This window comes from Neocloeon triangulifer, unplaced genomic scaffold (assembly GCF_031216515.1).
Source record: "Neocloeon triangulifer isolate White Clay Creek 2 clone unplaced genomic scaffold, ASM3121651v1 ptg000012l, whole genome shotgun sequence".
Lineage (NCBI taxonomy): Eukaryota > Metazoa > Arthropoda > Insecta > Ephemeroptera > Baetidae > Neocloeon > Neocloeon triangulifer.
This window is the reverse complement of record NW_026775554.1, coordinates 5,007,861-5,031,184: the sequence shown is the minus strand read 5'-3', so window position 1 is coordinate 5,031,184 and position 23,324 is coordinate 5,007,861. Positions and strand designations below refer to the sequence as shown.

General features: G+C 39.2%; 1 protein-coding gene across 3 annotated transcripts in view; it reads right to left on the bottom strand.

The window, feature by feature from the left end:
* The window catches only part of LOC132198176 (solute carrier family 12 member 6), a 48,787-nt gene that overhangs the window by 11,681 nt on the left and 13,782 nt on the right, over window positions 1–23,324 (bottom strand). The window contains exons 1-4 of one of the 3 annotated variants that reach the window (XM_059622031.1): window positions 16,098–16,222; window positions 6,201–6,277; window positions 1,358–1,627; window positions 85–270 (exon numbers count right to left, since the gene is read on the bottom strand). In XM_059622031.1, coding sequence (XP_059478014.1) covers window positions 85–270; window positions 1,358–1,627; window positions 6,201–6,277; window positions 16,098–16,197 — 633 coding nt within the window. In that variant the 5' untranslated portion in view covers window positions 16,198–16,222. Of the gene's footprint in view, window positions 1–84; window positions 271–1,357; window positions 1,628–6,200; window positions 6,278–7,384; window positions 7,468–16,097; window positions 16,223–23,324 lie in introns of those variants that run through there. The other 2 variants (XM_059622030.1, XM_059622033.1) reach the window with 2 other exon arrangements.

Below are 23,324 nucleotides of genomic sequence, written 5' to 3'. Positions count from 1 at the left end.
GCTTCTTTACTTTTGAAGAATTCTTGGAATTTTGTGTTTTATTTTATTTTAAATATTTCAGAAATTTGGAATAGTGTTACTTACGATGACGATTTCGACGGCGCCAACGATGTACATGGCGGCGGCGAGTGTGGTGCCCGTGTAGAACAACATGCCGACGGCCCCTCCGCACTCAGGTCCAAGTGAGCGCGAGATCATGAAGTAGGAGCCGCCGGCTGGCACCACGCCGTTGGTCGCGATCGCCGACATTGAGATCGCAGTCAGCATGGTCTGGAAAATAATTTTGTTTTCATTTCAGAGTTTATTTGAGTTTGCAACTTTGGCCGTAAAATTCCGCGTCCCTATTCACAAAGTTTCGCACAAAAAGGAGGTGCAATTAAATTTTCATCTCTCGCAACTAAAATTCTGGGCCGAGCAAAAGGTCAGGCGTAATTTATTTAGCGTGCGCGGCCATTGAAAAGCCGAGTGCCGCCGGTGCTGCGGTCAGAGGCGGCCGCCACCGCGAAAAGCAGCGCGCCCCGGCTCAATTAGCGGCGTGCAAAAAGCGAAAAGCCGCTCTCCCTCTCAAGCCGATTTGAAAACGAAATTACAGAGAAAGTGGAAAAAGTCTCTATACGTGCCTGAAAACTTTGATCTACAAAACCTGCTATACTTAAAAAATAAACTAAAATCCGGCTTAAAAGTCTCTACTTTTTTAAAGGGACGGTTCGAGGCAGGTGAAAAAAAATATGTTTTAACTTGATGATTTTCTTACTCACTGTTACAAAAATCCATGAATGTTATTATTTTTAACTTTTAATCTGGACATTTAAATGAAATATTAGATATTTTTCTTATTAAGACGTGGATTATTAAATGATCACTTCACTTCTTGACAAAATATCTTTGCGAGACAATTTGATATATGTTGCCTGCCGTACGTAAATAATATAAGAATTTAATTATAAAATAACAATTCTAGTTTTAATTTAACTGAAAATAGTGATGGGAATAATAAATTCTCATTACATTTTTAAAAGAAATATATATATTATGGATATATTCAAATAAAATGATAAATAGATTAATATGCGATAAATGATATAAAAATAAATAAATGAGCAAAATAATTTTCTTTCTCTTTTTAATTTAAATAATGATATTGTATAATGTGTTTATTAATGTTAAATTTATTTGCCCATCTTGTAGAAAATTATTTTGAAACAATTATATAATGTTCTCATTTATAACTACTGTTTTAATTTTTATTCTTTCATTCCCTTATTGACATATTTATTTAATATTTTTTTTTTTCGTTTATTTCATTTATTCACGAAATTTTTAGTGCATTTTTGTGTAAATGGGTTTGAGAACTTACCACGCAGCAGCAAGTGAGCACAATGAGGAATCCGCAGAGGGCGCCGGCGGTTCCGACGACCCACGTCAGTCTGATGAAGAGGATGACGCCGAAAATGTTCTGGATGCATGGCAGGAAGACGCCGATCAGGGTGCCCATGCGAGCGCCACCTGCTGCGGCGCCTCCCGCCGGCTTGTCCTTGTCAGGGTCGGTGGCCGCAGGGATCGTGTTCGAATAGTTTGCCAACGAGTTGAGCAACGTTGACACCTGCGGACGGTCCTCCAACTCCTCCTGCAACACCGCAAATACAAGGATGCGTTAATTATCTGAACCAAAGTAAATATGGAATAAAAACATTTCATAGAAAAATGTCCTGCAAAAACCTTATTTCTGCTGATATTTAACCTGAGGATCTAAATATTTAAGGGTAAATATTTGTTTTAAATTATTGAATTATCCAACAGGAACATTTACTGATAAATAGTTTAATTTTACATTGCCAAACGAAATTCCAACTGGACAGACTTTTTGATTTCAGTCACTAAGCAACCCGTGCAAAACACGGAGTTTGAATACGTAGAAATGCTTTTCATTCCGGAATCCCATACAATCCACTTCCCTTCTCTAGGGTGCATTAATTTGCATTAAATGACTTTGTATTTCTTGGGTTATGCTGATAACTCATAATCTATAGACGGAGATATTTTTAGGCTTAGTTTAAATTTCAAATAGGAATGGGGCACCTAAATAACATACTTTAGATAAAAAATCTAACCAACAATTGAAATAAAAACGAAATTAATTTACTTTTACATGAAATTATGCAACGAATTTTATGATATTTTTTTAAAGGTTGCATAAATAAAAATTTGTCTCCACCTACAGGAAAAACTTTTATTTGGAAATACAGCCTGTAAATCTATAAAGTATTTTTTCCCTATATTATTATCCGAATTCACAAATTTTAGCTTCAGAGAATTTTTATTGGGTTCAATTGAGGGCAACTATGCCCCATACATGAACTCATCCAATTTAATGACAAAAGAAAAGATTTAAAACATATTTTAAATAAAATTCTTTCAGTGATAAGCGCCTGGTTTTGACAAAAGTATGAAGGATAATTTTAACTGAGGGACCCAAGCACTGCCAAAGTATAAATTTATTTCGTCCTTATTAAAACTTTGAATTTGGCCTGAAAAACATCGTCAAACAAGATTTGATATTTGCCATCTCCTGTTTCATTATAAAGACGCGGAACGAGGCAAAAAGGACTTGATTAATTAATTTTCCATTTCGCGCTCGATTCTGCTGCAACTTAATTATTCTCTCTTCATCCATTCCGTTTTACGGCGGCTTTTGCTTTGCTTTTGCAGATTAGCCTTTGATAATTATAATAACTCTCCCGGCCAACGCTTTCGCAATCTTGCGACGCGAGCAGGCGATGGAGCAGCAGTTTTTCTCCTTTTCTTTCCTCGGGCGAAACGGGTTAATTTGGCGGCCGCGCGAGCAGATGCTACACGGCCCACTCTGCTCTCACAGTATCCATATCCGCTGCCGTCGCTCGCTCGCGCGGCCATGCAAATTTCCTTGTTTGCTTTGCACTCGACGCTGTTATGCAAATGAAACCTTACACCGAAGAGAGAGCGGAAAGTTGCCGCGCGCCCAAGAGAGAGACCAACGCCGGGGCGGCGAGAGTAATCACACTTGATGGGCAAACTGCCGACTCGGACGGCCAATCGATCAAAGCGACTCATGTCTTCATCAATTCCCGATAAACTTGGAAAAATACACTTAAAATAGAAATGCAAAAGTTTGTAAATTATTTTAGGAAGGAACAGTAATTGGAGAGGAGAAGTTTTTATTAATATTTTTTCATTTCATAATTTAACTTGACAGGATGATTTGAAATTTGAAATGAAAATTAAATTGCTTGCAGGTCCTTATTTTATGAAAACTCTTCAGATTTCTATAACGTAAATTAGTGCCTTCAAATTACAAACTACAAAAAAAATGTGCAATCTAGTTTTGCTATTCTGAACTTCTCTAAAATTTTAATTGTATAAAAACTAAATAATTTGCTGCTTTCGTTTCTTCTGAGGTTTTTTTAATTTACAGTTTTATTTTAGGCGAGATAAAAAAGCAGAAATTATATCTTTCGCCTACGGGATCGCCGGACCCTGGAATATCCTTCCCGGACGCGCTGAAAACCTGCCCAGTGGAGCAGTTTCCCATCCTTTGTGATGACGTGATTGGAACAAAAACTTACGTTTTGGCAAAATTCTTGCTAGCGGTGTTGCTGTTTCATCAACAATTCCTTTTTCTTAAATAAATTGTTTTCTTCGATTAAACATAAACAATGCATTCGTAAAATGTTGACAAATAAACTAACAATAATAATACGAAAACTTGTTCCTCTCCTAATTATAATATCCGCAATTCATGCATTTTCGGAGTTCAAATTGGCAGATGAAAATCTCTTCCATTGAATTTGCATTGTTGTTTCTCTGATTATTCCCCACAATTTTTACATAGGCTTATTTTGATTATTACTCTGTTTTTTTATCATTAAAATATCGAATTAATAATTACAGTTATTTTTCTTATTCATATTCCATTATTCAAATATGAAAACTTTATTTAAAAAAGAAGAAGAGTGTTGACTTTCTTCAATTTGATTGTTGTTTGAACTCTCTGATTCTGCACGTCAGCAATCCAAATTTTCCACAATTGTACTGATGCGGGGATCTTGATATAAGCACTGTTTATTTTTTATCCGGAAAAAAAATTTGCAAAGGAAAAACCTCAAGAGGCCGAAAATGTTAATAAGCTACCCTTATCATCCCCTATCACAAAGTTCAAACCGCACCGAAATGCCACGTGTCTCAGTGCCTTTTGCAGAAAATTCATCTCTCGCTCTCTATCTCGGAGGAGCCCTGAGGGTGTCGAGAGTAGCGTGCACGTTTAATGCGCTTTTCGCATTCGCGCTCCCGTCATGCATGTACTCCGTCTTCAGTCCTAAAGTGGCTGCGAGAGCCGGCGTCAAAAACTTCACTCCGCCGAGAGAAAGAGAGAGAGAGTTAGCGACAGAGAGTGCTAAGCAGTTGAACAATTCGCGTTCGAGGCCGGAATTGGTTTGGGCGACAAATCGCCAGCTCGTTTGTGCTCTTTGGCAGACGCACAATGCGCGCCTAATCAGCCGCGAACGCGTCCATTATTCACCACTGCAAAGCAAAGAGAGAGAAGAGAACCCGGTCGATCGGCCGGGTCGATTCGCGCGCGCGTTCGACTGACCCCCTCGTTGCAAGTTGCGTTGGCGATTAATTTCGCCAAGCATTCAATGCCGCGCGCTCGTCTCATTCTTTTCTTCTCTCTCTCGATATCGAGTGGAGAGCGAGCGGGACGAGAAAAAGGAGCGTGTAATAACGAGATAAGTGGGAAAAGTTTGACGGAAAAGTTCAGAAAAAATCTGAGAGAGGAAATTCTCATTTCGATTGAATGACAGGGACTGTGAGTGAACTATATACGTATTGTGTTTCCTTTGATATCAGAAATAATTGTGTGTGTCTCTCTAAATAAGTTTCCCTTTGAAAACATTTTTAATTTAAAAATAAGTATATTTCTGATTCCCTAACTTCATGTCTCCTTTCTCCGTGATATTGAAATTATTTATAGTTAAAAAAATTAATAAACAGTATAAAATGATAATTTTTGGCACCTCCTATAATTAAAGAATATAAATAAACTTTGATTTCGTTAAAAATATTTTTTATAAAAAAAAAATTGGCAAACTGTCCAAATTGAAAATGGACTACATGAGCACCAAAACAAACATTTGACCCAGATATCAATTTAGGAATTTAGGAGGGTGAAAGTTAAATATAATACTCTGCTTATACATTTCTGAACTTATTAACATGGCCACGTAATTTTATAGCAAGTTAAGACCACAGACTGTTTACTAGTGAATATAATCTGTTTGAAGAGAATATCAAAAAAATATTTAGATTTCTTCATCAATGCGTATTTTCTCCTCTAAAATAAAATTAATCTTCATTCCCGTCATTGAATGAAATTCGGCCATTTTTTGATGGATTATATTATACAATGAGAAGATTATTGTATTTTCTGCTGCTATTGAATTACAGAAAATCAATTTCCTGCCAAAAATACAGCAGCATTCGCATACAAGCCATTGATGAATTTCCAACATGAATCATCTCTCCCAATTCACCATTTGTGCATTGGACTGAAACCCGCACAACAAAAACATAAAAATCGCTACAATAAATTCTTTCTACATTGTGTTCAAACTCTATACACCAGACCCACGCACTAAACGCTTTTCAGTTTCTGAGACCTTGATATTTTTTCTAATAGAACTTTGAAATGGTTCACTTAGCAAGTATTGAAACCAAATTTATTAAATTCCGTGACAAGACAAATATTAATTGTTTGTCTATTTTTTATATTGTTGTGCTGGTGTTTTTCAAATGTGTAAATAGCCAGTTCATAAAAAAATTAACTGCGGGCGCCCAGCAAACTAATTATGATTTTCAACCCTTCCACTCTGATGGAGAACAATTTAACAAAAGTGTACATTTTTCACGCTGAATTCCAAAAAGGCAACTTTTCTCATTTCAAAAATGTAATTTTCACCCGAGCGGCGCCGGGGTTGCATAATCAAAAGGGCGAAATTTATTATTTTCGCGTGGCCGCGTGCCTGGAAGTAACAAGGGCCTTTTGTCGACAGCGCTCGGCCGGGTCTCGAGAGCAAAAGTTGCTCCTTATTACGAAGGGCAGAAGGATCGGGCTTTTCTCCTTTTGTCAGGAAAAAGAATTCAAGAAATTTTTATATTGTACTGACCTGGTAGAGGTAGAGGTTGGTGTCGAGGCTGGCCTGCTTTTCGACGCCACCGCTCTCGGCGGTGCCGCCTGAATCGCCTGAAACAAGAACGATAAAACTCATTCAATTATGTGCTGCAAACTTCACACCTGTGGGACACGCAAGTCCCATTTTTCACCGCGGGCGATCGCATCTCGCTTGCAATCAATCAACGCGCTCGTTAATTGTCCAAATAAAAGTAAAAGTGACTTTGATGGGAGGAAATTAATTAGACGTGCTTTGTTTTGATTGGGCTCTTTCAACACGGGGGTTTTGTTTCGTTCCTCACAAGACTGACTAAAAAGCGATCGATGCGCGCGCGAGAAACGAATCGGAGGCCACGCGAAAGCCACTTGTTTCGCAATTTGCCGGTCGCGTGCAGCCTCGCGTCTTTTCCAACACAGCACGGGCCGGCCGGCTTGTTGTCGTGTAATCCGCTGGCGGAATGGCTTTTTAGCGCCGCCAAAGCCACTTCGCCCTGCCTCTCGCCGCATTAACATAACTCGCGCCGATTACCATGAAAAAGATGCGCTCCCCTTCAGCTCATGAATTCCATTAGCTTCGTAACTCTGAATACACGTCAAAAGCGAGGAAAAGTCGGCAGTGAAAGTCACATAAATCGAGGTGGGATAATCTGATGAAAAATCTGACCTCTTATATCGACTCCGAATACTTGAAAACCTATAGAATGATATCCAACATGGTTTTATTTGGGAAGTTGAAATATTCACCTTTCTCAGGGCGTCTCAGGGTATACTATACACAAAAGTATCAAGTATTTTTTTTAATATAATTTTGCTAATTAATATATTATAAAATATTATGAAAATAATTTAAATTAAAATTATTATAATTTTTTGGGTAGTTCAGGTAAAATCTGTTTCAGATCCAAGAACCCTGAGTACTACCCTGAAAGGGTTGAATTCTAAACCTCTAAAGATGGGCATGTTTGGTATCAAAATAGGGATTTTTGCGGGTAAAAATTTCAAATATGCGGTTCAATTTTAAATAGAAGCAACGGCAAACCCCCTGCGACTCCACATAGATATGAAAACTGCCAGCTAAAAATACACTTTAGGCATCTTCGGATGGAACTGCCGCGAAAATAGGCCATTCCAAGCGTGCGTCCGCATATTTGAGAGCGGCCGCGGACGACGAATACTCACGTAGCGCTGGCATTGGTGCGATGCAACTGCACGCTCGCGTCGCGTCCACAGCGCGAATGTCGCTCACGTGCGGCGGCCGCGCACCAAGCCGGCGGTTGGCGCAGGACAATTGCATTTGGCCGAAAATAGCGCGGCTGGTGGCACGCCAAAAAATCCGCCCGCCTGTTCGCCCGCCCTCTCGTCATCGTGGGCACCTCTGATAATTAATCGGCGGTGCTATTTTTAATTGGTTAAGCAAGTACGAGAGAGACGAACGGCCGAGCAAATCGGTCAGAAATCCTCCCCTCTTTTTAACCCTTTCCATTTGGATTAAGTGCCGATTCAGGTGTCGCGTTTGATTTGTTTCGCAGGCGCGCTTCCTGCTGCTGGCGGCTGTTGAATGGCTCCGATCAAATTAGCGGGCGGTAAATCTTTTACGCGCGCTCCTCGCTCTCGCCGCCAGATAAACAAAATTACGACCGCGTCAGGTGTACTCTCTGGGCGGCTATTTCGGTCTCCGGCTAGAGAGCGGGTGAGCGAGAGAGAGGCACGCGCGCGCACCCGTTTGATGGGCCCATCCGTCATTCGGACCGTTCAGAGAGAAGAAACAAAGTCAAGGCCGCCGCCCTCTACGTCCATTAAGCCAGGTCTAATCAATTGACTAGAACTTAATTTCCTCCACACTTTTTTATAATTTTTTTCTCTCCCTTCATCTACTCTCTCCCACGTTGGACGTAAAAAAAGTTAATGGGAAAAGAAATATTGGCGGATTTTACGAGCCACTCTGTTAATTTCCTCTAATGGAGAATATCTTGCGCGCTCGAGCGCCCATTCCAATTAATTTCGCCCCGACGATCGGCGGAAAGGAGACGAGAAAGTCTTGGGCAATTTCGGTTCGGCGTGGCCGTGCTGGCGGGGCGCTGGGATGCTGGGGAGCGAAAATGTGTCAGTGGTGCGGCGGCGGATGCAGCGCGCCCGCCAATCGATAGCAGCACGTGCAGCCGCCTGCCCGGGCCGCGCGGGGAGGGTACGCCCCGCCCACCCCTTTCGGACGTCCGGTCCCTCCGCAGGAATTCGGTGGATGACTTTTCGATTCGATTCACCCTTGCCTCTTGCGCAGGTAAACATCCCGGAAGGGAGACGGGGAGCGGTGAATTACTACATCTTCCGGTGCGACGCTTGGGTTGCACCAAATCGAGTTTTGACCTCACGTGCGACCTTAGCACACCCAAAAACATATCAAAAGACACCCAGCAAGATGTACTTTTGACCCACGCCTCATGCTCATGCTCAGGGTCACTGTAACATTAATAATTTTCCTCTAATTTAATTACTGGAATTAAAAAAAATATGTAATTTATTTAAATTTAACCATGCTTTTTTTAAGTTTGTTTTCGCCATAAATGTCACACATGATGAAGTTTGCATGCAGAGTTGTTGGCGCCGAAATCTAGTCTGGGTAGTTTGAGTGAAAGTTCGCGCGAGCGGGACAACAACGGAAGTGGCAAATTGCGTGTCTGGGCGCGCGTTTATCAGAAATAAGATAAGGAGCCCATCTGTCCGCCCTCGTTGTTGTGCCGCCGAGGCCGCACGCTCTATTTTTTGGGTGACGTACACACAGCGGTGGGGAGTGAGATGCTTTTGATGTTTCAATTAATTAAGCTGCACCTGCGGGTCTCTTTTGTTGCCGACCGAGTTATTGGCCCCGTGTGGCGGACGTTCGCTGGACAAAAAGCTCAATGCTGGGCGTGTCTAATTTAATAATTTTCGCGGCCGGCAAAGAAAAGCAGCAAAAAAGAGAAAAGTAGAGAGAAAAAACACACACAATAGCGGCGACATCTGCTAGCGAGGTTAGTTTTTGTTGTGCAATTTCGTGGCTCGGGGGCAGGTTGGGGAAGAAAGGGTTGAATAAACGGTACTTTCGAGATTAAAGTTGTTAACTTGAATTTAATTAAGCTTTATAAGCTTGAAATTTAATATAGCAAGGTTAGTTAATTAAAAAGTTGTGCCGTTTTGTCCAACAATTCCTTTTTTAAATACATTGTTTTCAACTATTTAATGTAAAAAATCAATTTGAAACAATGTGGGCAAATAAACAACAATAATAATATTTGGAATGAGGAAAAGCAATAAAGTTTTTTTTTATACATGTTTTTAAAGTTATTAAAAAATAATGAATTTTTATAAATTTTGTTCATTAGCCAGTTTTTTAAATTAGAAAGAAATAGTAAAAAAAAAATAGGCATAGAATTGCATAGAATGTATCTGAATGGAGAATAAATAAATAAATTTTCAGTTTTCAATGTGAAGATTATTTAGTATCTGAAATACCCATAAAGTAATTTTTAACAATAATAATTATTTCTTTTAAATCTGTAAAATTAATGAAACAATTAATGTACTAAAACAATATATTATAGTTAAACTAATTACCCTGACAAAGGTACTCACTACCCTGAAAATAATTCTTCCACAACCTATGCCATGTTGGGTATCGATCTATATGTTTGCAAGGTCAATAATTCAATTGCTGGGGTCGAACGACGAATTTCTTTGTCGCAGTTCGAGACACGTCTGCCAACATTCCCTTTTTGCTGGAGAAACCGGTAGTGGCGGATGCGCCATAAATTCTGGCCGTCTTGGGTAGATTTATCGTATGTCAGAAACAATAACGCGTCCTTTGTGTTGCTTTTCCCCGATATTTCGCGGCATCGATCCGTGCAGGGTTGCGTGACCGGCTGCTGACCTGTTAGCCAACTCTTGGATGCATTTCACGTATTTCGCTCTTTTTTATTACTTTTGTTCGCCATTAAATACTGCTGGCGGAAGAGATTTTTGCAAAAGTGCTGCGTCAGGGTGGCTTTTCGGCCGCCGACTGTAATCACCACGGTGACACTCGGACGCCGATTTGATTAATGCGCGCCGACTCGGCTGCCGCAGTGCGAGAGCGTCTCCTCGTCTTCGCTCGCTCGCGAGCCAAATTTATTTCGGCCAGCGAGTGCGACGTTTCGGCTTGTTTACGCATAAGCCGGCAAAACAAATCCGAGGGTGAGTTTCGAAATTCAAAACACGCCACAGTTAATTGACCTGTCAAGCGTGTGGCGTTTCGGAATTTGGCGCAAAAGCTGCTAGGTTATTTTTTTCCGCAGAGAGGAACAAACCCTGTCGTGTGTTAAATTCACAGCCTTTGAAGTGCACGCGCCATTTTATTCCAACTCGAGCTGAAAATTGAAATGGATTTCTCAAGAGTGGGATAATCGTTTGTCTCTGTTGCTTGCTTGAAATGCACTTCTTGGCACAAACACCCGCATTTTCAGAAATAAACGCAAACAAAGTAAAAGCTTTCCAACTTTAATATGCATTCCCCCGCGTTTTTTTCTCTCTTTTTATTTGCTGCTGGAAAAAAACTGCAGACTATGCAGAAGGGGAGATATGAATAAATCTTTCTATGTCTCATTTCACATTTCTTTCATTCTGTATTGTCTGGGAATCTGGTTGATTTATTTTTTAATTACATTTTGTAATTAAAAGCAGGCTATTGTTTGGGTTTTAAGCAAAGTGAATATAAACAAACGTTTAGTAATAAAAAAATTCACCATTGTTAAATTTAATTTATATAAAAATAATGGGGTGCGTCCAGGAAAGATTTGAGGGTAAATGTTAAAAATTTTTCTTGAAAACATGCCATTCCAATTTTCACGTATGTTGTTGGGGTGGTCAAGAGGCCTCGCTCACCAAATTTTCAAGTCAAAATAAGGAGTGCTTTTCCGGGAAATCAGATTTTTCCAAAAACAAAAAATATGAAATATCTTTGCTCCTATTGAGAAATTATTAATGATCTTTTCACTTTCAGACGTAACTTTTTACGCCCGACAACTTTTCTGTTGACAACTTTTGCGTAGGTCAAAGATCAAGGTCACTAAATTGCAAATTTCACTTTCTGACGCAATTTTCGCAAAGAAGCACCCCTCAGAAATTTTTCGCAGTATAGGAAAAAATGTAGCCCCAAGTGTGTAGAACAACATCCTGGATTTCCAGAATGGCATTATTTTTAGTTTTTAATTAATTTTAAATGAATATTAAAAAACAGTGAAAAATCACTTTTCCGCAATAGAAAATAATTTTCAAACAGCGATAACTCATTTTCTCTTAGAGATACGCAAAAATGTTATAGAACAAAAAGGATTTTTTTTTACTTATTGCATCTAGCCATGTATTGTTTATACAGGTCAGGTCACTTGGGGTCATTGACCTCAGTGACCTGTGACCTTTAAGAGCAGTTTACTGAATATTTGGCACATAGTTAGGAAGAACTATTTTATGGAATGGTTTTAATAAGCTCATTTTCTACAAATTATTTTTTGAGGTCACAGGTCACCGAGGTCAATGACCCCAAGTGACCTGACCTGTATAAACAATACATGGCTAGATGCAAAACGTCAAAACAAATCTTTTTTGTTCTATAACATTTTTGCGTATCTCTAAGAGAAACTGAGTTATCGCTGTTTGAAAATTACTTTCTATTGCGGAAAAGCAATTTTTCACTGTTTTTTAATATTCATTTAAAATTAATTAAAAACTAAAAATAATGCCATTCTGGAAATCCAGGATGTTGTTCTACACACTTGGGGCTACATTTTTTCCTATACTGCGAAAAATTTCTGAGGGGTGCTTCTTTGCGAAAATTGCGTCAGAAAGTGAAATTTGCAATGTAGTGACCTTGACCTTTGACCTACGTAAAAGTTGTCAACAGAAAAGTTGTCGGGCGTAAAAAGTTACGTCTGAAAGTGAAAAGATCATTAATAATTTCTCAATAGGAGCAAAGATATTCCATATTTTTTGTTTTTGGAAAAAACTGATTTCCCGGAAAAGCACTCCTTATTTTGACTTGAAAATTTGGTGAGCGAGGCTTCTTGACCACCCCAACAACATACTTGAAAATTGGAATGGCATGTTTTCAAGAAAAATTTTTAACATTTACCCTCAAATCTTTCCTGGACGCACCCAATGTTCATTTCATTTTTTTGGTCAGAACGCCTAAATATATTATCTTGAATGCTTGCAACCGGCTGACAGCACTGTCTGAATAAATGAAGCTGCATCGCGCCAAAACACGCACTACTCTCACGCCTGTATGTTTTGCAACTTGCATGTCGGCAAAAAAGGTTTTAGTGATTTTTGCTAAAAAAAAAAAAAAAAAATCTTAGTCACATTTCAAGCTAGTTTTCATTATTATTATTTATTGTTTTAAATTGTGACACCAATTTTTATGAATTTGACTTTCTTCACTGTTTAAATTTGTTTTTTTTAAAACTGCAAAACAATTTCTTTCTGGCATTTCTAAAAATGGATACATTAAAGAAATTGCTATCAAAAATGTATTATATTATTTTACTATATATATTTAATTGATTATGTAAATTGTAGGTTTAATCAACGTTAAAGTTAAACGTGTTAGATAAACTTTTAGTACTTAATATATCAGACAAGATGGGAGAGACCCTAATCCTGACAGACATGACTTGGATTGATGTAGTAGAGGGATAAACTTGGAAATTAATGAGCGTTCTATATGGACGTGCTATACAGAATAATTTGATTCTTTGCAAGAGTCTAGAGCAATGAAAGAAATGCGAAAAAGGCTTATAACTTTTATTTACTTTGCAAGTCAGACAGATGGAATTTCTCTTTAACAAAAATAAACTATTTCACAGACTCCCATTTTGTTCAAAATTTTCATCTGTCCTAATATTAGATTATTAAATATACATAAGATGTTATTTAATAGTAATATTGAGTTAACTATAGCTGAAAATAAATATTATTCTACCAAACACAAAATTTATAGAAATTGATTACTTTGAATTTTATAAATCCATGAGAAAGGCCAGTACAAAAATTTCTAATTTCAATTATTTTGGCATAAATTTGTTAGCGAAAATTGAAATATAAATGAAAAAACTTTTTAGTCATGCTTAAGCGTTTATTTTATAGGATTATTAAGCAAAACATGCTGATCAAACGCAGCACACATTTGTGGAATTTAAATCTGCGGTTATTTAGAGCAAAAAATTAACCCTTTAGGTTGCGTACAGAACGCTGATGCGGGTTTGTGTTATTTATCAGGTTTGCGGTAGGTGTATCGAGAGAGTTTGAAACTCGTGCTTTGAACTCGGCGAGAGAGTGGCAATCGGCTGCGTCGTGGGTGCGGCCGTCGGGTGGGTTTTGCATGCGAAATTCCTCATCTCGCTGAGTGAGTGAGAGACGGAGCGAGTTGCCAGGCAACCGGCACGAGCCGCCGACGGGACAAAGCTCAGCGGGATCGGCGCCCGATTGATCGCTCCTTACTCACTCGACCTCTTTCGCGATCGACGAAGGCGCGGACAAAGGAAAAATTCTGCAATTAATTTTGCCCAAACAAAACAAAAAACACACACAACTGACGTTTCCTTCCGCCTTTTTTCTTACATCTTCCTTCGTTCTCCCCCTTTCTTAATACCGCAGAGAGAGGAAAAAATGCAAAGTTGGGCGAAAGTTTCACAAAAAGTTGGGCCGTGCGTGCCAAGGGACGGAACGTGTTAATTTGTTTATTTTCGCGGCTCTTCCTCTCGCGTGTCCTGCTTTTGATTAATTAAACGTTCGAAAGGTAGGCAACCGGCCGGACGGCGATGCGCGGCACGTTGCATACCTCGCCTCCCTCTCCGCCGAAAACACACACGCGCGTCCGCACAAAAAATTACCGAGGGTCGAGGGTCGTTCCGCTTTACGGCCGCCTTTTATCGCGTGCCATTTCGATAATTGCCCGTTGCTCTCTCTGTGAAAATAAATAAAACGCGGCGGCGACATGCGGCCGTTTGTCCCAAATTATTCATCGCCACCGCTCTCGCTCTCACCCTACCTGCGAATTAGCAACAACCCTCTGTCCCACGGCGCGAGTTGACGAATAAAATTATACGCTTTTAAAATCTAAAAATACACTTTTTGCCTCGGTAAAATTTTTTAAATGAAATTTTGTGTTAAACCACGTGCTTCTTTTAATTGCGTGTTTAGAATTTGTGTAAACGCTAGTTTTGTTACCAATTTTCTTTTTTTTAGATAGCGAAGAAATCTCGTTTTAATGGCAAAACTCCTGTTACGTTTTCCAATGGAGACGCTCAACTGTAACCAGAGTTGTCTGTACGGGCTGGAAATTTATGAACGCCATCAAAAAGCTCATTTGAGTCGAAACCAGCAGTATAAAACGTCTCAAAGTGCAATTACTTCTGAGAACCAGACCGTTTCCAATAGGCAGGATTACCACTTCAGAGTAAGAGGCCCTGTCTGTCTACATCTTTTTACACAATCTAGGTAATTGCCTCCTACTATAATGACGTCATTACACTATTCTCTACTTAAATAAATAAGCTGAATCAAAAACGGCTTTTTCAAAACACTTTTTACGCTTTCAATTAATTTCATAAATTTTACTTCTTCTACTCCAAATTTTTAATAGAAATATTTTATTATTATACTTTATTGTTTTTTTTATTATTAATAAAAAAAGAAATTATTTTTTCAATCAAATGACGCGTCCATTTCATTTATGAATTATTTGCCCACCTAGCTATAAAAGTATTTCTGAGAGATTCTCTGTCACCCTTTTGTGATGCATGCCCACAAATATTTTATAGCCGCTCCAACTGACAGAATAGCACGAATGGGTGTTTGTTCTTTTTATATATACGTGTAAATTGTCATATTGTATAAACGAAACACGCAAGCTGTGATACCCTTGTGATAAGTTACATAATATCTTAAGTAAATTGCATTTATACGGGGTGATCAATTAATCGATTTGATCTGATCTTAAATTATGACCCAGAAATTTCAAAATCGACTCTTAGTGACGTTCAAAACTTGTGTAACTGTGTGGAATGAGCTTAACATTAACTAATTAAGTACAATTTTACAAGGAGTAAAATAAATTGTTAATGTCAAATAAAAATATAATAATCTTATAATAAAAAAAAAATCAATATCTGCAAAAGGAAATGTAATGTAAAAAAACAATAATTAATTTATTCTAGAGCATGGAGATAAGAAAAAATATAGATTCATAAATTTAAAAAGATCAATATCAATATTTCTTGCCAAATTTTTAATGATATAAAATTTGTTTGTTGATAATCAATTAATCTCAAATAAATCCTTCATATCAATTTTCTTTTCTGCTTTATTAGTAAAAAGGTAAGAGGGCACGTCTCCTTAAATTAAATTTAAAAAATCTGCAATAAAAACTTCTGAATAATGAAAATTCCTCTATATTTGGATAAACCTGTACATGGGAAGTTAGAAATTAAAATTCAATTAACCAAATAAGTTACAAAAAAATTATGTTTTGTTAATCAATAATTTCTCAATTAAAACTTTTGGAAAATTATCTGAATACAGTCTTCTAGAATTAATAAATTTTACTCTCTTCCTAAAATAAAATAGGGAGTTTCCTCCAATCCACACGATTTGTAATTTCAACCGGTTTATTATTCAAGATACGAGCGCGTAAGGGAATTGCTGAGCGATCAGATAGAGTACCCAATACATCGGCGTCTTGCCACCCGCCGGGATCGGAAAGTCCCGGTGCTGTGAGATGGCCTGGTCCCGGCCGGCGTGCGATCGGATCGATGCAAAGTCGCCCAGGCCCTCAGTGGGGCCCCGCAGGGGCCAGGACGGACCTTGAGGACCCTGAGAGACTCACCTGCGCGGACATTGTTGGGGCTGGAGGCAGCCGGGGGAGTCTGTCCGGCGCCGTCGCCCTCATCGGCGATCTTTTCGGTGGTGAACCTCGAGTCGGGCATCCCGCCGCCGCCGCACTACGTCTCCATTTGACGGCAGCCGCCGCCGAGGCTGAGCACCAACGCCTGCACCGAGCACGCGCGCCCCCGACCGCCCCCGAGCGACGACCACCCGAACCTGATTGATCCTCTTTCTCTCTCTCTCTCTATCTCACCCTATCTTGCTCGCTGCTGTGTTTTACTGCGTGAACGATTTGTACTATAAATTGGATAGACTGACTGACCGATGACTCTATTTCATTATCCGCCGACTTCCGTCTGATAATAAAAATGACGCAGACAAACACACGGAATACTTATTTAAAAAAAAAAACTTTCAGGACACTGCACAAGATTTATTTTGTTTATTTCCTGATATTAATCAAATTAAAATGCCTTTTTCAAGGTAATTAAATCAGAAATACTCAATCTATTTTGGTTCTATATTAAGAAAATAATAATTGAAGAAAGAAGTGTTTTTGTTGAATTTTTAGCTTCACACATTAACTGAATGTGTGCTTTGTGTCAAATCTAAAGCTTTAAGATATTTTAACTATTTTAAGAAAATTAAATAAGATATTAAATAATTGAAAAAAATTAATAATTGAATAGTAATGGGAAACTCTAAACTCTATAAATTTTTCCAGATTTTTCTTTCATAATATTTTTAACGAGAGAAATTAACTATTTTCATTCACATTGTATAAAATAAACAGAAATTCAATTTGAATTGACATCGTAAAGGTTGGAAGGGAGAAAAATTGCAGAAAAATATTTCAATTAATAATTTTTTAAATAATTTGTTCTATATTGCACAATTTTTTGTTTCAAGAGTTATTTGATTTCGAATGTTGCTGATTTTTCAAAGCACAAGTTTTTAAGTTAACTTACATTCAACTCAATGTTGCAGTTCTAAAAGTAAGTTATTAAATTTAATATATTGAAAATTTCGCAAATTTGATATGGAAAATTTGAAAAATTGTTCATTTTATTATTAAAATCCAAGATGAAAAATAAAACAAGGAAATTTGTCATTTTGTGGTTTCTAGAGCATGGCGTTTAAAAATAAGCCACGAATATAAGGAAAAGCTAGCAATAAAAATGATACCTTATTTTTTCAATAATGATACAACCCAAAGAAGACAAAATTGGGTGGTGCCTTCTGCATCCCAAACATAAAGGGTACAGGCAAAAAAAAACTGACCTAAAAAAGCCGCTTTCCATGGATTCTTATGCGGCAAAAAACTACTGCAACCCCCCTTCTTTTTCCTTTTTTTTTACTTAGAAATGGAATTTGAGTAAAATTAAAATAAACTTTGCAAGTACCTTAATGAACTAAATAAATGTACCTCTTTAATGAGTGACCCCCCATATTGCAACGTTGTGTTAAGAGACTATTTTTCATTCAGTATAATAAAGATGCAGTAAAAAATGATAGTTTCCTTAATGATAACACGACGCATCTCATCATTTTGCCGCAAGTTTTGCAGGAAATAAGCCTTTTATTTTGCATATTGCGGATGTCTCGCGTTGTAATCAGTATATTTCCGCCTTCGGGGTTGTTGCTCAGGAGTGCACATATGTTTTTATGTTTGGCCTGAAAATCCCCGGTTGAGTGAGAGAGTCCAGATTAGAAACCTTCCAAGTGCGCGCTCGCGAATAATTCCCGCGCGTTTACACACAGGACACGACAACAGCCAACACATGACACAATTCTCTCTCTTTCGCTCTCTGTGTGCGCTGTTATCCGTCGCTGCGCCCGCCGCCCTTCGCAGCACGGGAAACGGAGAAAAAGAAGCTCGCTCGCGCTCGCGCGTATATTTTTAGGCCTGCTGAATTTTTTAATTTGGACGGAAAGCGTGTATGTGTGTATGTGCTTTGAATTCTCGGCGCGGGTAACGATTTCGCCCTTTGACCTTTTGTTTCGCTTTTTTCGGGTTTTTCGACGACGACACTCAGGGGCGGCGGCGGCGGCGACAAATCAATAAACGCGCAGAGAGCGAAATCGGCCGAGAAGCCCCGCCGGTTCAGTGTTTTGCTGCCTCTCTTCCACGAACAGAGTATGTGTGTGTGTTGCGGGCAAAGCGCGCGAAATTAAGAGAGGCCCATTTGCAAAGCAAACACCCCCGCCACCGGTTAGTCAGTTAGTTTAACCCAAATTCCAACCGACTGAAGAGGAAAAAGTACCCGGCGGCGAGCGAATAAAAACAAGCTGGAAAAGAGCAAAGCATTTCGTTTGCTAGACTCGGGTCGTTGAATGACAAAAGCATTTTTTACACAAATTTATTGTTACGGCTTTCTATGTGTGAATTGGCCACTTTTGCCCTAGGATTCTTTCTCTCCGCTTACAAAAACATACAAAATGACACCCTACATGGTGGATCCATTTATGAAAGAAACCGGACCAACCTTCAGGGTACCTATTACCCTGGTAATATATTTCCATTAAAAAAGTTTTCTAATATTATATCGATGCGCTCAGATTTCTGCCTAAATAAATTAAAATGAAAAGAAAATCCCATTCATTTTCAGAACCTGTAATACCTTTGCAAATTTACCCTGAAAAAGGTTGGATTGTTTTGCGACTAAAACCAGTAGAGTTAGATAATTATCAAATTATACTTTTCCGACTGACGAATTCAAATCTATATGCAGAAAACGAATCAGACAAAACTTTATGAAGTTGCGAAGAAAAAAATCAGTGCTGGACCGAAATAGAAACTGCTCAGAATAGATCGGATTAGCGAGAGAGCGCACCGAGAGCGCTCATTTGCAACTCAAAGCAGGCTGTCGGGGATTAGCGCCGGCCCTCCGCTTCATTTGCAGCGATTTTTTCTCTGCAGTTTCGTCTCGGAATTAGCACCGGATTAAGAAGGAGTTAGTTTCGTATCAGCAGCTCGGCTCGGCGTCTCGCTCTGTTGCGCGCCCCAAGGACCCGCCAGGTTTTTGCGCCCTTATACTGTTTGCTAGCTCGTGTTTGTTTTCGTTCTTATCAGGCGTGAGTCCGTCATGTCGTTTCCTGCGTTGGACAGACGTTGGCTGCCTGGCGCTTCTGTACTCATTCACGCCGACGACGGGTCAATTAACACTGCTTTACGGTAATTGACTGTCATTGGCGAGAAAGCTCCAAACTATGCAACTTCTAGCAACAAATAATTCTACCCTTAAATAGCAAAATAAAAAAATTAAAATAAATAAAAATTATAAATAAACTCACGCCGCAACCATTTTTTGACGAATTTCATTAGGAAAGTCTTTTTTCTCTCTTCGACTTTCGCATCGGGAATCGCTTCGGGTTTAGGAGAATTTTCCTGTAAACATTTGTAAATCTCAAAGAATTGCATGACGGAAGAGAAATGCGAATGACAGGCGGCGCGACGATGAATGTGCAGGCTGATGTATTTATAGATAATCTGCAAGTGTCGCTTGATGAATTTGATTAATTAATCCCTAGCGTACACACGAGGCTAAATTTGGAACTGTCACGCGATCGAAAACTAATTCGCTCGACATCAGAGTAAATTAAAAATGCAAGGTTTCGTCACTCGGATTATATTTTTAATTTTTGAAGGCTTTGTTTCCATCACTATTTTTAGGCCAAAAGAATTTTGACGCAAAAAGTGAAGATAGTTGAACCCTTCTTTTTCATATTACCATATACACTTTTATATTCTGATTCGTGTCGATAAATCGCCTGCGAAAATTGACAGCAGATAGAACGAGGGTCGCTCTCTTTTGTGAAGGGAAAAGATGAATTCGGCTCACGCGCCCCGACCCTGACTGCAGCCGCCATCCCTTATGGCTGCCAACGGACGATAATCAGGCGAATGTGGGTCGCGAAATTAGAGGGCGTCGAATTCAATTTCGCTGCTCGCTGGACCGCCCCTCGGAGGAGTGCCGCTGCCAAAAAGGAAAAGGACTCGAGAGCGTTGGCGAGAATGCAACTTTTGCATCTCTTTCTCTTTCCGTCTGACGCGATAAATCACGCGGGGGCATCGACGACGACGACAAGTGGCGCAGATGCAAAGCGCTTAATTACGACGCTCATCATCGGCCGAGGGCATTGTTCTCGCGTCGCGCGCGCTCTCGCTCTGCACTATGCTGCTGCTGCAAAAAGCGCCTTATCACGCCCCGGCCGCTTTGAACAACCAGCGTTTCGCTGGCTGGGCGGCCCATTTGGCACCGTGCCGCCGCTCAACCCCCGCGACCCCACCCCCGAAATCCAACAGACAGGTCGATTGAATGTTTTTTCTCCATTTCCACCTGCCAAACTGGTGCCAGAAGCCAACAAACAATGGAAATCAGAAATATTTATCAACGATTCGGACTCGGTGATCTCATAAACATGTTAATTGATACATTATACGCATTACTTTTCATAATTTTTACATATTTGCAAGGTATTTCACCTTTTTCAGGGTAAAAACTTAATCTTTCATGTTCATATATCAAATTTAAATATTATTTGGCAAAATATAGATTTTAGAGAACATTTAATTAAAATTAACAGTATATTATTAATTTATCCACATTGTTACAATTCATTTTTTAATTCAATTGCTCAAAAATTAAACAAAAAATGTTGGACAAAACGGCACCAACGCTAGGAAGAATTTTGCTAAAGCTTCCGTGATCAAAAAGACCCCATCCGCTGCAGTGAGCCTCAGTTGAGTAAGTTTTTGTTCTTCTTTGAAAAATAAATTTCAATTATAGCCCATTCTAGTTTTTCCTCAGGTAAAAAGTGGCCTTCAGGTTGCAATTCTTCTTTTCCCATCGTTTTCGGTATCAACATGTATCCTGGATGGCAAATCCGATTTTCAGTCAGTTGTGCAATTATCTGGATGTGTCACCGGCAACTGATGACAATAAGAACATGAAGACGCTTAGCTGCGACAGACGCGTCTTTCGTTTGGCGAGAGCGCCTTCGGTTGGCACATACGCGGGCGGGGTGCGCGACAGGTCGCCCGCTGACAAAGTGGCCAATTAGGCGCTCGTTATTATCGGTCGGCCGATTTTTGACAAAGGCTCTAATTGCGCGATCCGAGAGGTATTAAATTTATTTGCACACACACACGCGTTCGCGGCGAACGCACGAGCGACAGGGCGGGCGAGAGGGTGTTATTGATCAGCAGATGAGAGCAGGAGCGGCGGCGGCGGCTGTGGAGCGATATTTGCCAGGTCAACACACCACCGCCACCGACGACGACGACGACCGCCGGATGGGAGATAAACTTTTAGATAAGGGCTGAGAGAAACAACCCGCTCGTTAATGAGCGGGACACTGAGAATTATGCGAGAAGAAAAAGTTGCTCAAAATTTTGGCGCAAGTTTTGCCAGGGCCGTCTTAACAGCTGCGTCCCTGGATGAATTAAGTTTTGCACGAAAATAAACTTTGTTTTCATAAAGAAGTTCGAATTATTTTATTAAGAAATTCTGAAGGTAAAACTTTTTACTTTAATGATTTAATTAAATTTGATTAAAATTAGGATTTTTAATGGCAAAGACGGGTTTCAAGGACGTCTCGGCCGGGGCCTGCGAGTGCAAGAAACTTCCAACTTTGGTCTCGACACAGCACCACGCGCGTTTGTAAATTCGCCCAAAAAAAAGAGCCAAGCAAAACTTTGGCCGCGGGGAAAACAGAAACTTTCCTTTTTCGTTCTTTCTAGCCGCTGGGGTCGATAGGCATACAGTCTCTTCTGGAAATAGACTGGAATTGCGTCACGCGTATATGCGAATATCAATTAATTAACATTCGATTCGGCCTCGCCACGACTCCCGGGAGAATTGCAAAATTAATTCGGCTGACCCAGAAAGTAATGGTGGGGGCAGGTGCATTTATCCACCAAGGGAGCAGCATACATAGACGATGCACTTTTTTCCGTCTCCATTGTTTCCAGATCGATCTAGTTCGGAGCACGAAAAAAAATCAGCACTCGACTGCTAAAACAACAGCTCGCGTCACTTCTCGCCGGCAGCAGCCACTGATGAATAATAATTTTTTGCATGACCCTATTACCAACAAAAATATGCAAATTTCACCGTAAATCACGGCGAATTCCCGAGACATTTGAAATTCAAGAGGAAAATAAATTTCACCTCTCTCTTTTGGGTGTTGTTCGGGGCTGAAGAAATTAAGGTGAAAAGGGCCGGAGCGTTTTGCGGGCAGCGGGCGGGCGCAGATCGCAGGGCGGGCGTACCGGCGGCTCTGGCAGCTGCATCGATTTCTCTCTTCAGCGGCCGCCGAGCGCCTCAGAAGCCCTAACGACCGTCAGACGCCGAAAACGACCTGCCAGGTCGCGTTACAAAAGCTAACCTGAAGCCTTTCGAGTCTTCGATATTATTTCAAAATGTCATTTTAATTTAATCATTTTTAGCATTAATTATTTATTATTTCATTTCTTAAAATATATTAATAAAACGAGTAACAAGGAACAAAAATATAATATTGACCGGAAAATTTTAGAAAAATTTGAAATTGAAAAAAAATTCTATAATTAGATTTTAAATAATTTAAATTTTTCATTTTTTGTCATAGCTAATATTTTTACAAATAAACTTTTAAAGATTTTTTAAATTGAAAAAAATATTTTAAATATTTCCAACTTTTTACATAAAAAAAATGAAGAAATTGAATTGAATTTTTTTAATTTTTTGTATTAAAATCAAGGAAAGAGCGTTTTTAATAAATATATATAAAAATTATATAAAAATTTAAATGTCTATTTTAAAATTGAAAATATTGTATTCATAAAAAATGCATAAATGTAAATAAAAATGCAAATGTATTTACAAAACAATTACAATAAATTTTAAGTAAATTACAGAATGTTGAACTTAAATTAAAACTAATCTAACATAATTTATATTATTTAGGAGAAAATGGGTATAAAACAAAAATCACTTTTACTGAGAAAAGCGTTTTATAAATACATATTTTTATTTATATTTTCTTTGACAAATTCAATTTTTTACTTCACGTTCCTCATTGAAAAAGACCTTCCATAGACAAATACATTCAACTCACAATAAAGGAGCAATTCCCGTCACCAGTCAGACTAACACGTGTAAAGGGAGGAAAGAAAAGGCGGCGCTGCACCGCCAGTCGCGACGGTCGTTCGGGTTGCATACGCGACTATTGGCAGGCGCTCTGC